Source organism: Molossus molossus, unplaced genomic scaffold (assembly GCF_014108415.1).
Source record: "Molossus molossus isolate mMolMol1 unplaced genomic scaffold, mMolMol1.p scaffold_m16_p_18, whole genome shotgun sequence".
Taxonomy (NCBI): Eukaryota; Metazoa; Chordata; class Mammalia; order Chiroptera; family Molossidae; genus Molossus; species Molossus molossus.
Window position 1 is genome coordinate 56,286,961 of NW_023425353.1, and position 14,948 is coordinate 56,301,908.

General features: G+C 51.1%; 1 protein-coding gene across 1 annotated transcript in view; it reads left to right on the plus strand.

Annotated features, from left to right (window-relative positions):
* The window catches only part of ITGA9 (integrin subunit alpha 9), a 288,355-nt gene that overhangs the window by 138,746 nt on the left and 134,661 nt on the right, over positions 1–14,948 (plus strand). The window contains exon 16 of the mRNA XM_036267254.1: positions 11,819–11,968. Coding sequence (XP_036123147.1) covers positions 11,819–11,968 — 150 coding nt within the window. The remainder of the gene's footprint in view (positions 1–11,818; positions 11,969–14,948) is intronic.

Here is a 14,948-nt window from a genome sequence, read left to right on the forward strand (position 1 = left end):
CCTCTATCCAAGTTTACAGACCCTCTCAATTGCAGACTCATAACCTCTGGTTTAAGAGAAAATTTTGGTTGAAAGTAGTAAAAAAAACAAACGAGGAAGTCTATCGTTGACGTGACGTGCGGTAATGGATCATTGACTCTTCAGGGTTGAGAAGCTCATTATTAACTTTGTGAGAGTCCAAGTCCCAGCCCTTCTCTCTCTGCACTTTGTGAAACTTGGTGCTTGGTGTGCTGGACACAAAGGTGCTCCCGTGAACAGCTCTAAAATATACAAAGAGTTTCCTGATGGAGCCCTGGGGCTGGTGGGTATCTGTGATCCACCCCTGAACCCTAAGATGTATTTATGGAGTGTTAGTTGTTCTTTTTGAAAATAAATAAAAGCAGGGCAAAGGAAAACTGTATGAGTTGAAAGTAGTGGAGAGTAACGGTCAAAATGATAGTCTGCGTGCAGTCCCCACACCTCCCCAATATTGACGTGCACTGGCTTGTATTTTGGTCGGACACGAGCTCTGGTCATCCTGGCACTTTATCTAGCTTTTCTCACTTCCTTAAGGACACTGCAGGCGACAGATTCAGCGTGGACTTCGTGACACGGAATCTTGCACCCGGTTCCCTAGAAGCAGACTTGGAGATAGGGGTTTCTGCCAGGGGTTTACTGGGGCAGTGTTGGCAGGAGAGAGGGAAATGGCATGGGGCAGGGGAAAGGCTGTGGTCTCAGGAAAAGTCTAGCCTCAGCCTGATCCCAGGAAGGAGCACTAGGGGCTGACACACCATAGAGCTATTCACCCAGTGGCCAGTGGGATGGGCTGTGATCAGCGAGCAGGGAGGGGGGTATGTATTAGTTTACTATGTTACATGAAAAATTGCAAATTTAGCAGCTTAAAACAACACATGTTTATTACCTCAGTTTTTGTGCATCAGAAGTCTGGGTCCTCTGCTTAGGGCCTCAAAGCTACAATCCAGGTGTCAGCCACGTCTCATCTGAAGCTTAGGGTCTTCTTCTAGATTTATGTGGTGGGGGTAGAATTCATGACTTTGCAGCTCTGGAGTCCACGGTGTCTTGCTTCTTCAAGGTCAACAGGAGAGTAGAGTGTCTCTCCTGCATCATATCCCTTAGTTTGGAGAAGACCTAAGCCCTCTTTAGCCTGAGTAGGTCCACCCAGATAATACCTCTTTTGATGAACTCAAATTCAGCTGATTTGGGGACCTTATTTACATCTGCAGAATCCCTTTACTATTGCCATATACAATGTAACATAATCACAGGAGTAACACCTGTCATATTTACAGTCCTTCCCACCCTCAAGGGGAGGGGATGGGTTGTACAGGGCATGGGCCGTTGGGGCTCATCTTGCATTTCTGCCTCTCACAGGGCATCACCTGCAGGCATCTCTGGAGGAATGGTTCCCATCAGCCAAGGGCAGTGTAGGGTGTAGATGTGGGCTGTTAGTAGCCAATGCCTGTAGCAGCTAGGAGAGGGATGCGCCAGCTGGCAAAGGGCATCTGGGCAGGGCGCTAACAAGACTGCTACAGATGGGCATCTCCTGATGGGTGTAGCTTTAAAAACAGAAGTCAAAGCTGATGTGGAATAAGCTGCCTTGAGAGTCTGATTTCTGCCCCTCATGCCTCTGTCATCTCACAGTTTGGTGGTAGAGACAGGCACAAGGACAGGCATGACACAATACACCACGCACTCAGTGCTGGTCGTGCAAATCAGAGTCCGAACAGGAGGGGTTGTTGCCTGCAGACCAACATCCCCTGGAAGCTCTCGGGGCCTGATTGGGTCCCTTTTGGGACCGTTTGCATCTCTCAGAGTGCGGCCTTCTCCCACATTTCCTTCCCAGGAGCAGTGTGGGATCCCCAGGACCCACGGGGCTGTGGGGGGCGTCCCTCCTCGCCTTGGTTCAGAGACTTCGTTGGCTGCAGCTTCCCTCTGTGATCCCTGCTGCATTCTCACTCCTTCATAGAGTCTCGGGGTGCAGAGGGAAGAGGGATACTGGCTTTGTGACCTTGGGGAGTCCCTTCACCTCTTTGGCCCTGAGGGTTTTCATCTCTATTGTGGAGGCCTTAGGGGCTCACACAGGAGTCCCCTTGGGCGTGCAAAGGGTTCAGGTTAGGTGTTGAGCAAATAGGAACTGTGTTTCTCCCTACCTCCGAGTCCACATTTTAATTATCTGTGGCATGTGTATGTAAGTATGGGTTTGTGCTGCCATGATTCTTTTGGCATTACCTAGTTACTGTGTGAACAGGATGGCGTCTCACTGCAGGCCAGCCTCAGCCTGAGCCCACAGGAGCTCTGGGGCAGGAAGTGCCCTACGGAGGAATTCCACCTTGAGGCAAGGGGTACCCCCTTGGCACCCCCATGCCAGTCAGTCTTAGCTATTGGGAAGGGATGGGGGTGGGCATAAAACTTCCTGGGTGATGCTTCCATTCAACCAAGGTTTCTGAGGTCCTGTGACCTGGTTCCCATCTGTGTTCCTGCCCTGCCTATAGCCCCTCCCTACCCCTCATCCTGTGATCTTGATCCACAGACACTTGTTAGGTGGTGGTGGTGGTGGTGATGCTGATGACAATCATAAGGATGATGTAGCTAACTTTTGCTGAGTACCAGGAGCTCTCCAAGGTGCTTGACATCTGTCATCTCTGATCTTCACAACAGTCATGCAAAATAGATGCTGTCGACCAGTTTCACATCTGAGAGAGCAGGTCCCAAGAGATTAAGTGACCAGCGTCACAGGGTTAGTAAGAGATGGCGCGGGGACTCCCTCAGACCTAGGGCTGTCTGATGCCGAAGTCCTTGCTTTCCACCTCGTCTGTTGCTCCCAGTCCTCAGACAAGCCGTTGTCTATTCAGCCTCCATATTATTTCCACCAACAGACACAGTGGCCCTCATTCCATCCCCCATCAACCTGCTGCATTTCTAGATTTTCTTCCAGGTCACCTGCTCTCCGGGGACTTGACACTCCACTCCTAGCCCACTCTGGGTCAGAAGCAATTCCCTGTCATCAGGTCCCCTTGGTCAGTGAATGGGCACCTTCTCTGCATCTTTTTGCTCACACCTTCCTGCCTGCATCCTCCCTCCTCTTTGCTTCCCTCTGCTTAACCTGTTGCCTGGCACACATCGGCTGAAGGCAGTCCAGGTGAAGTTCCTCTGGAGGGTCAACCACCTCCCCACCCCCATACTCATACCTGTCACCAGGGTCTTCTCCTGAGTGCTGTGTCCTGGCCACCGCTGCCACACTGCCCTCTTTCAGACAAGAGTATGCTCAGCATTGTCCAAGAGGCATGGGGAGCTCAAAACAGAGCTGAGATCCAGTCCCTCGGCCAGTCCCCCTAGTGAGCCAGCTCACCCCACAGCAAGCCCATCTCCTCACCCCCCACATTGCCAACAATGTAACGACAGAGTTTCAGGCAGGTGTTGAGGGTGGGAAACATTCTCACAATAAATGTATTCGATGCTAAGATCTAGCCCACCTTCAGAAACGTTCTTTTTCTTTTTTTTTTTAAATTAAATGTATTGGGGTGATATCGGTTAACAAGATTATGTAGGTTTAAAGTTTACAATGCCATGATACATCATCTGTACATTGCATTGTGTGCCCACCACCCAAAGTCGAATCTTCTTCCGTCACCATATATCTGACCCCTTTGTCCTTGCCTGCGTCCCACTCCCTTCCCTCTGGTGGCCACCATACCGTCGTCCGTGTCTATGAGTTTTTGTTTGTTTTCCTTGTGTGTTCATGTGTCGCTTTCAGTTTTAATCCCACATATGAGTGAAATGATCTGGTTCTTGAGGTCAGGGAAGTCCTTAGCGCCGAGGAAAGAAAGCGATAAAAGGCAGAAGATAATTCAGTGGTTAGAGCAACAACCTGCGGACCAAAAAGTCTTGGGTTCGATTTTGGTCAAGGGCACGTACCTCACTTGTGTTTCGGTCCCAGCCCTGGTTAGGGTCATTCAGGAGGCAACAAATCGATGTGTGGACTTTTTTCTCCCTCTCCCTCCCTCCTTCCCACTCTGTCTGAAAAGAAATGGAAAAAAGAAATTGAAAAATCCTTGAGGGAGGATTTTTAAAAAGAGAAGGGGAGAGCACTAGATTATCCAAGGGCTGGATAGTCCCCATGTGGGGCCCATTCCAGCTGGTGTCATTTAGCTGTCAAATGATGTGTCTAATTATCTGTCATGTAATTAACAAGTATCTGTGCAAGGAACATTATACATGTATGCAGTGTGCTGTTAGAAAATTGTTTCCAAACTGTCAAGTCTGAACTCCCACTCGCCTGTTTTGGAATGGGTCAGAGAAAAAGGAATAAAGCAAACATCACAAAACATGCAAACATGTACATGTAAGCAACGCCCTCCCCGCCACACACACACAAACTCAAACACAAAACCATTTTCCAGGCATCCAGCTAGATGCCACTTCATCTTTGAAGAGGAGAAAGCATCAGTGAGGTGATGAGGTTTTCCCAGGTAATTTACGCCGCCGTGTCCATTGACGCGTAGCTGAGGCTCTCTAGCCCTTCCTGAGACTGGTGCTCGCCCGGGGGGCAGACATGTTGGACCGGGGATGATATCCATTTCCATAACAAGGTATTAATATAAACTGGTATGTTGTCATAATTAAAATGTCTAATCCCATTGAGAAACTTCCAGAAACAAGATACACTGATTTGCTCACTGCTGATTTCCTGCTCTCACGCCGGAGCGTTTGAAGTTTCTGAAGCCGGCTGCTTTCTGATCTGTCTAGTCGGTGTTTATCATCATCATCCGAAGATGAGGCTGTCTCCTCCCCGTGTAATCCTGTCTCCTGAAGACTGTCGCTGGACACTATCATACTTGTGCTTTTCACAGAGTTTTAAAAAGTGCCCTGGCTGGTTTGGCTCAGTGGTTAGAGCGTCGGCCCATGGGCTGAAGGGTCTCGGGTTCGATTCTGATCAAGGGCACGTACCTGGGTTTCACGTTCAATCCCCAGCCCGGTCAGGGTTGTGCAGGAGGCAACCAGTTGATGTGTCTCTCTCACATCAGTGTCTCTCTCTCTCTCTCACCCTCACACTCTATCCGAAGATAAATGGGAACATATCCTCAGGTGAGGATTTTTATAAAAAAGTTATTTCTAGGATTTTCTTCCTTGGTTTTCATTTACATTTTTTTCTTATTTATTTTTTAATTTATAGGAGTCTAAATGAAACCACGCTGGCCTCAGTTAATTCTCCTGTAAAATGGGAAGTAGGTTCTTGTGACGTGCGGTTCATGATAAGGATTTGTTTTGCAATAGGGTGTTTTTTACAGATTTTCATATCAAAGTTGCCATTTAAAAGATTATGGAAAAATAATAATAGCCACCAGTTATTTCTAACATAGTGTTATAGTGATTGTGCTAGGTATTTTATATAATTATAAATGTTATTTATCATGTGTTATTACAAGTTTGTTACTCCTTTTACTATGGTCCATACGTCTCTCTGTTTATTCTGAGTTCTCTCGGTTTTCCCCTCTATGCCTCCATCTGAATATTTTCTGGTGACTTACCTTGGGGATCCCTGGTCTTCTCTCCTGCTGTGTGCAGTCGGCAGCGAAATGCATGCATCCACTCTTCCCAGCACCGGCCACTGCCTCTGCTCTGTGTCGCAGCCCCACATCCCCTGCTGCTGTGGAATCGGCAGGTGCCTTGACATGAACGTGCCAGTGAACTCGCCTCCCTGTGCGTCCCTTCCCTTGGGCTCTTGGTCCTCGAGTCCTGGCTGCCTTCGCCCTGAGCTGTATATTGTGTCTTCACGGACTCGTACGATGGCCAGAAACTCATTTCAGCGGCTGAGAACTCGGCCTTGTAGTCACCAGCTCCCGTTCAGTTTCCTCCTCTCATTCCATACTGGTGACAAATCTGTGAGCCGCTCGGGGACAGGGCCGCTCCTCGCTGGGGAACCGCGGTGTTCTCTCCTTCCCCGTGGGAGCCTGGATTCTGAAGTGCTGGCTGTCTTGTTAGGTCTGATACCTTTTAATGTGAGTGTGTGTGTGAGAGAGAGAGTGTGTGTGTGAGCGTGTGCGCGTGCCCCAGCTTTTCCAGTCGTTCTGAGAGGGCAGATTTTCAGCGCTGTTCTGTTATTGCTAGAAATGCAAGTTCCTATTTGCTCTTCTCAAATCTTCAAGCTTCAGAGAACTTTCAACTTGTCGGTACCATTTTAACGACTGTTCTAATCATTGTGATCACAGAACTAAAGGAGAAGGCGTTTTACGTCGGAAGATTTCTCATTTTTAGGCAAGCCGACAAAGTGATCATGGGCAGAAGTAGGGTTGGGTGTGGAGGGCAGAGAAATAGTGAGAAGTAATACGGGATGGAAGGGGCCAAAAAGAAAAAAGACTACATTTGAAAAAGAAAAAATACTGAGGCCTCTTTGAAAAACACTTAGAGGTGTTTTCTGTTGTTGTTTTTGTGTTTTTCCCAAACCAGTGATCTGGCTTAGTGCTAGTGGCTTATTTGCCGACCTTCTGTGTTATTTGCCCATTTAAAGTGAGGGCAGCCCTTCCTGTTTTCATTTCCTTTACCACTGTGGTTGCTAGTTAGCTCAGGAGGATGAAAACCCTTCATCTTCCACTTGAAGCCAGTGGCTGGGAGGTAGGTTTCTGAGTCACATGGCTGGTTGGGGGCATGGCACCCAGGTGCTGCTTATTTAGGGCTGTGGCGTGAGGGCGGGCATCTGGTCACCTTCCCCCCAAATAGCAGACCTTCCCTTGGCCGGACCGTTGGGGTCCCGTGATTTCAGGTGATTTTATATTTACTAGTAAAGCTTCCCTGGTTCCACAGAGTAGAGGAGACAAAAGACTTTGGGGCTTCTGACTGACAACTGCCTAGATACCCCAGGGTCACAGAGCTGAGTGTCCCTTCCTCTAGTAGAAGCCCTGGCGTGGGTGGCACCTACCGGTCATGGGCCTCATCTGCTGGACTTCCTATCTAAGTTCCGTCTGTTTCATCTTCAGAGCAAGGTAACGAATGACAAGGCTCGCCAAGAAGGAACGGGGTTCCTAGGATGGCGACTCAGAGGTTCCCCTGAGCTCCTCACTCCCTCTTGTCTGCAGACCCCGCCAGGCCGGGCCCTGGCATCCTTTTAAGAATGTCTCGCATGAGAGCTGATCTGAGGCAGGAGGAGGATGTGGTCCAAAGGAGGGCGCAGCCTGGCCCTGAAAAGGGGTGGAGAAGCCCATGGGGTAGTCAGAGGATTCACAGTCCGACCCAGGCCCAGGGAAGGGGGATCTGCACATTGGGGCAGGGGAGTACTTCTGTGTGAGAGAAAATGAAGTGTGGAATTTTAGGCCCAAATCTGTACGTTCAAGTACCTTTCTTGTAGCGTTTGAGTTGGGAGACAGGAAGGGGATTTCTGTGTTGTAACCAAGTTCAGTATGTCCACACCTACCCTCACTGCACACCTGTTCCTTCTCCAGGGTCCCCACGGTGTTGAGTGGCACCAGTGTGTCAACTTACCCAAGCCACACTGGGCTGTGTCGTACATAACTCTTTCTCATCCCCCACATCCAGTTACCAGCTCCGGTCATCTCTTCCTCCCGAATCTCCCTCACCTCCCTCCTTCTTTCTCCACCCCCACTGCCGTGTCCTGGCCCAGGCCCTCACGATCAGTCCCCCGAACCCCAGTGGCAGCCTCCTCTGTAGCCTGCTTGTCCCCAGGCCTGCCCCCATCAACCCATTTCCATGCTATGGCTGGAGGGATCTTTCTAGAACACAGCCTCCTCCGGTGTCCTTCCTGGCCGTCCTGCCTCCAGTCTCACCCCTGTCAATACAAGAAACCAGAGAGATGTTTCTATGCTGCAGCCTTTTGCATCATCTGCCCCCCTCCAGCTCTCCCTAGATTGTAGGGTACAGTCACCCCAACCGGCAAGTCCCTCTGAGATCTGGTCTCTGCTTCAGCCTCCTGTCTCCCACTTCTGCCCACAAGCCCAACATTCCCACCTTGGGGGTCACATGCAGCCGCTGGACACCTCAAGTCCCTTCTACCCCAGTAGACCCCCCCCCCATGCCTCCCACCTGCTCTCTAATATTCTCCTGTCTTATGACTGGGTCCGGGACACCTCCTCGGGAAACCTGCCAAACCTCAGTCCAGGTCAGGTGTCCCTCGTCTGTGTCCCCAAAGTCACCTCTGCCCTTGCGCCTGTGGCGTGAGGTCGTCACTGCTTGCCTGTTTCCCTGAAAGCCCTTCATCTCTGTGTCCCTCGGGCCAGCATGTTGCCGGGCATAAAGTAAGCACCCAATAAACTTCCACTGGAGCATATGTTAAGTTCCCCGTAAAACCTCAGCCGCCGCAAATGCCGCCACCCGTCTGGGTGTTCTGGGGCGGGCTCCTTCCGTCTGCAAAGCAGGAGACTCCGGAGACTTGCAGCGGGAAAACGGACGTGGTTGCCTTTCAGCCTGTCAGGATAAGTGTTTGTTCAACTTGAGAAGCTTCAGTTTGTAGTTTTGATTTTTTTTTTTTTTTAGCAGTAAAATGTCAGCAATTACGGTCTATGCCAGAACCCTAAGCCGCCTCCTCTCAGGAGCTCCTCCGCTTAATTGCAGCGCTGAGCTGGGGAAGCCGCCCTCCCAGCACGAGGAGAAAACCACTGACTGGGGCTGCTGCTCCGCCTGTGTAGCTGAGCAGGGGCTGGCCTGTGGGTCTCCGCGTGTTTCTAATCGCTGTCCCCTCCTCTGCCCCTCCCTCTGCCTCCACTCACAGCTCGGCGCGGTTTGGATGCCTTCTGCCCGGAGCTACTGGGATGTGTAATAAGAAGCTGTTTTTCAGGCTCTTAGTTAAAACAGGTTTGTGTAATCAGTGCCAGCGCACAGCATCTGCGCCCCTAGATGTCGGAACTCATCCCGAGTGAGCGCGGCCGCGCCTGGGATGGCTGCGCCTTTACCCACAGCCCCGCGTCCAGCCTTTGTCAGCTGTCAGCTGTCGTCCATCTACATCCATGATTGTGTGTGGCCCCCCCCCCGCCCCCGCAAACCCCCTGCTGTCGTCCCTTAAGTAAACCGGTAATTTTTAGGGGCGATGTTAGAAACTAAAGTAGTTGGGATCATTTTTTTTTCCTTTCTTTTTTTTTCTTGTTAATTCTCACCCGGGGGTATTTTTTCTATTGATTCTTAGAGTGGAAGGGAGGGAGGAAGGGGGGGAGAGAGAGAGAGAGAGAGAGACATTGATGTGAGAGGGACACATCTATTGGTTGCCTCCTGAATGTGCCCTGACAGGGGCCAGGGATCAAACCTGCAACCCGGGTACATGCCCTTGACCGGGAATCAAAGCCACAACTCTTTCCTATGCTGGCTGACACTCCAACCATTGAGCCACACTGGCCAGGGCAGTTGGGACCATTTTTAAATAGTGTTCTATGGACTTCAAGAAAAGTTGTTTTGCTTCAGGTTTTAAGAACAAGTCTGTATATGCATATATGCACAACCAGTCGACAGGGACACTAGGCTGGGGAAGGGAGCAGGGGGTGGGAGCAGGAAGGAGGAGGTCATTGGGGACAAAGGGGGACATCTGTAATACTTTCAACAACAATAAAAAGAAGAAAAAGTCTGGTTCCCCCACTTACTAGCTTTAGGATGAAGCACAGCTTATTCAGCTTCTAGGCCTCTGTTTCATCATCTATGAAAGAGGAGCAGTAATCTCCCAGCTCAGGGGTTATGTGGACTAAGGAGGAAAACGCCGTGGCCCAGTCTCTGGAATACATTTGGTAGCCAGGAAATGTGAAGTACTTCTGTCTACCCCACCCCCATATTCAACCTGTCCCCCAAGAATAGCAACATCACAACTGACTTATTTCAACATAAAGGATTTCAATTCAAACCCTTAAAATCGCTGGCCTTAAAGAAACACCAAAGCATTTATTTGTAGAAACATGAGGATTGTGCTTACTTGTTATTTTCCACATCCCTGACCGTCTTTAAATTCTGCTTAGTGGAGTCAGCAGGCAGAGGAGATCTGGATCCCAGGGTGTGTTTGCTCCCTGAAAGGGATGGGTATTAAAGATTTGCTCCTAAAATCTGAAGAGGAAGCAGTTTATCTAAAGTCTTCCTCCTCACTGCACACAAATATACATCATCTGCTGGTCACCCCAGAATCATCCAGGCCCCTTTGCCCTGCCCCCCACGCCCCCCAGCTCAGCAGCCACAGGTACGGCCACCTGTCTCCCCCTCCCCACACCCTGGCTGTGGCGCCATCTCCTCTCCTGAGCAGCCCCTGGAGGTCCTGCTCTGCCCTCCCGTGTCTCCGAGGGTGTTCTTCTCCACACCCACACCCCGAGGAGCTCTGAGGGAACACAGGGTTCCGCCCCCCAATAAACTTGGAACTGCCCTGCTCTCTCTCAGAGGCCATTGTAGTAAAAACAGAAACAGCAAGCAAAACAGAACAAAAATCTTCTTTACCTTTGTGTAACCTGGTGTCCCCCCAACTTAGTTGATCACAGACCCTTTCATTGACCTCCCTCCTGGGGAACGGAGGGTCGAGGAACCCGTCATGGAGGATGCTGCTCCAGTGTGTGATCCTGGGAGGCAGCGGCACCTTGTACGGAAAGGCCGAGAAGCCCAGGGTTGAAGATGTGAATCAGAATCCCTACTAGCCTTGTGCCCTGAGCACTTGGCCTTGGCCCTTTATTGGACAGTGGAGGATGAGCCCTCGCCCACAGGGTTTGGGCGTGCCGCTTGTCCCTCTAGCAACCTAGCACCATACCTGGCCCCTCAGAGGTGTCCATTGCTTCTTCCCTTCCTCTGCTTTCCTGACCTGTCAGCCTATCGTTCCCTTGGTCTCAGAGTCCTTGGGTTCCCAAGGAAAGAACACAAAGCCAAAGGTCAGACTTTTCTTCCAGCTCCATTGATGACTAGCTCTGGGGAGACCCTGGGCCTGTCGATGTCCTTTTCTTTCTTCTTTGTTAATCCTCACCCAAGGCCCAGCCGGTGTTGCCAAGTGGTTAGCGCCGACCCTGCACCAAGAGGTCGCTGGTTCAATTCCCGGTCAGGGCACGCGCCCAGGTTGTGGGCCCAGTCCCCGGTGGGGGATGTGCAGAAGGCTGTCAGTCGATGTCTTCTCTCATTGATGTTTCTAACTCTCTCTCCCTCCCCCTTCCTCTCTCTAAAATCAATAAAGAAAAAAAAATCCTCACCCAAGGATATTTTTTCCATTGACTTTTAGAGAGAATAGAAGGAAAGGGGGGGGGGGCGTGGAGGAGAGAAACATTGATGTGAGAAAGACACATGGATTAGTTGCCTCCCACACAACCCCAACCAGGGCCAGGGATGGAACCTGCCACCCAGGTACATGCCCTTGACCAGGAATTGAACCTGTGACCCCTCAGTCCTCAGGCCAAAGCTCTAACCACTGAACAACTCTGGTCAGGGCCTCAGTGCCCTCTTCTAACATAAAATCCACATTTATCTCAACGTAGAGGAGCTTTGATCATCCAAACAGCGCGGACGCGAAGGGTTAGCACTGCAGGGTGCGTGCTAATGCTTCCCTGCCTGCCAACTAGCTTAGAGGAATATTTGGAAGATGAGTAAGGTAATGTTTTCCATATGCTAAAGAGAAGATGATTTAGCACCACAGCAAGGTAGAGTGGGGGAGCCCCCGCTCATTAGCAGAGTGACCTTGGACAAGACCTTAATTGTTCCCGGCCTCAGTTACCTCATCGAAAATGTGCAAATAATAACATCCTACCTCACAGCGGTGGTGGTGAGGATCACATGGGGCAGTTCATGCGGAAGGTCTTTGTAAACCGTGAAACGCTCTGCAAATGTCAGCCAGTATTAGCAGTTCACGCGCGTTTGTTTATTGTTGCAGCGGAGGGTGCAGGACGTCATCAGTCCGATCGTGTTCGAAGCCGCCTATAGCCTGGGGGAGCACGTGACCAGAGAGGAGGAGAGGGAACTGCCGGCCCTGACACCTGTGCTCCGCTGGAAGAAGGGACAAAAGATCGCCCAGAAGAACCAGGTCAGAACCTTAAAGCCCACAACCGGCACCCAAGGGGGCATGCCTGGGGAACCTCGGCCAAGGCTCACCCCCTTCTCTGAGCCTCCCTTTCCTGATCAGCAAAATGATGAAATCTGTGATTTGGGTGCTGCTTCTAACAACCACATGATCTAAACACATGGAAGGCTATTCTCAAGCAATTAGGAAATCAGAATCCCTTGGAGGTCGTGAACTGACCGCTTGGCCCCTGAACGTGTGCCCTGTTCCTCCACGGTCTCCGGAGCGTGGATCAGCACACAGTAGGTGCTCATTCAGTGTTGTGTTGGTGGAGGAGCGAGTGGGGTGGACAAGCGAGGACTTTGTCTTACTAGACTTGGTGGTTGAGTTAAAAATGTCCTACCCAAGTGTCTCCGGGAGCCAGAGCCCTGTGAGCGCAGGTGGGCCACCCACCCCGCGTGACGCTGATCAGATTCCATCGTGTGCCAGTGCGTGGCGGGGCTTCCGAGTGATGTCGGGTGTGAGCCACACAAGGCCACACGAGGCGGGAGTGAGCCTGTGAGCTCACTCTGTGCTCACTGGCCTGTCTGCCCAGAGCCATCTGGCGATGCGCAATGCTGACTGTTCATCAGGAAATATGCAAGGCATCTGCGATCCCCAGTCTGTTATAAATCTTCCTTTAACACCCAAGACTGCCACAGATCCAGGACCCTGGGGAAGATCAGACAGAGCTGTCTTTGGGGCTAAACCAGACTTCTGTGCAGGGTGGGGACAAAGCTGTGGAACCACCTGCCAGCCCCACCCTGCACAGTTCTCTGAATGCCCTGAGCTTGTGGGAAAACAAGCCGATCAGTGACCCACACCCTGCATATTAGACGTAAACAGAACCACAGAGAAGTGTTTGGGGTTCGAGATGTCCAGCCAGTTGTTCGGTTAAGTGGTGATTCTTTCTTACGAAGGCATCCCTGTTTTTCCCGGAGCCTCTCCCATGTGATCTCGGGTTCTCCTGGTCGATTGAGGCTGTGGTCTTGGGAGAAACCTGTGCGGGGATGAGGGAAGGGGAAGGGGCTGAGCGAGGATGTGGTCTCCGCTCAAGTCTAGCCTAGCCTGAGACGGAAAACTCTGGAGCATAAATTACACCAGAGTTGTCCTCTGCTTGAGTCGGGGTGGCCTTTGGTACCCCAATTAGTCAGCCATTGTCTGGCTGCGGGGTGTGGTAGGGTGTGAGCGTCCTTCAAGGAGACCCCTCAGCTGAGGACAGGCTCTGGAGAAGGATGCAAGTGAGCCGTTTGCAGCCTGCACGCACGTCGGCTGGGGCGTGGGCAGCAGCTGTGAGGGGCCTGGGCTCACGGTGCCGCTGCCGCCTACACTCAGCCTGTTGGCGACACTGCCTTTTTGAATGCCCATTCTGAATTCATACACGAACCGCTTTCAAAATACAAGTGTCCTGCCCGGCCGGTGTGGCTCAGTGGTTGAGCATCGACCCAGGCACCAAGAGGTTGCCAGTTCGATTCCTGGCCAGGGCACATGCCCAGGTTGTGGGCCAAATTCCCAGTGAGGGGCAGGTAGTAGGTGGCCAATCGATGTTCCCTCTCATCGATGTTTCTATCTCTTTCTCCTTTTCCATCTCTCTCTACTAGAAAAAAAAATTAATAAAGAAAAAATTTAAAACAGACAAAAATACAAGTGCCCTGGAGGTGGCCAGTATGTCCTGCTGGTCATTGATACTTGGAGCAGACTCTGGGAGGGGGGCGGTGAGGGGAGAGATGGGAGGACACTGGGGTTTCAGTGGGGGGCAGAGTGGAGGAGTTGGCGTGAAGGGGAGGCATGCAGGGGGCGAGGAGAGGAAGGTAAGAGGAGGCAGGGCAGGAAGCTGAGGACTTCACCTTGACTGAGAAGTAGAGATTGGTGTCACCTCCCGGCAGGGAAGTGGAGCAGAGATCAGGCTGGGGACTCAGTAAGTCAGAGCACTATGGTGATTTCTAGGCTGGTCCCCGAGTCCTAGTCTTATTCCAAGGTGGCATCTTGCTGGCCTAATAAATGTGTTATGGGAGTGGTCCAACTTAGAGGAATCATTTTGGGGAACTGGGTCCTGCATCTAAAATGACCCCAGTGAGGTAGCCCTCTACTCTGTTCAGCATCTGGCTCCCCTGGGCACACCTCCCACCGTGGACCCAACTCTCGTTTCTCTTGATCTGTCAGCGGCACAGGGCAGGTCTTCTTAGTGAAGAGCATCGTACAGCCTTGACTGCCATTTTTAGAGTCAAGCATCCTCATCCAAGCCAGAGATGCAGAGACGGACCTGGACAAGAACGTTATTCTTCATCACTTCTGGTTCAAGGGACCAGGCGTGCATATGTAGGTCTGTGTATTCTGAGACCCCATCAGAATGAGTATGGATGAGTAATCTGAACACGAAGGTGAATCCTATGGGGGAAGGGGCATCAGTCAGTGAGACAGTCTGTAATTGTTTTAGCAAATAAAGAAGATGGAGAAGTGTTGGTGGGTGAACCTGGGACTACCCACAGAGAGGCTGGGTGCCCATCCACCCACGGATCCAGAGAGGCTGCAGCCAAGGCCAAGGCGGCAGTTACAGAGGGTGAAATGGGGTGGAAAACGCGGGTGTTAAGGGAAGCTTGGTATGTGGAAGAGTTGACTTTCCGCTCCTTCCCCTACCCCTTCCTGCTTCAGGCCTGCAGAATTGCAAGCAACCAGGCATTTTCTTCTCTAAAGAACTGAATAAACTGCTTGAGAGAGAGGATGGGGAGAATGGGGCCCCAGAGGAAAACCTTGACTTCTGGCGTTTCTTCAAATGCACAGGCTAGCTTCCGCTCCCACCATCCACCCAGACATCCCACAGATTCCCAGTCAGCCCTTAAGCCTGTTCTTAATATGAATGAACAACCAAGGAAATCTGAGATTGGGGGGAATGTGGTACATGAAAAAAAATCTACAGGAGAACTTATTAGAAGGAAATAACTATTCAGGGAATAGAAGCAATTAT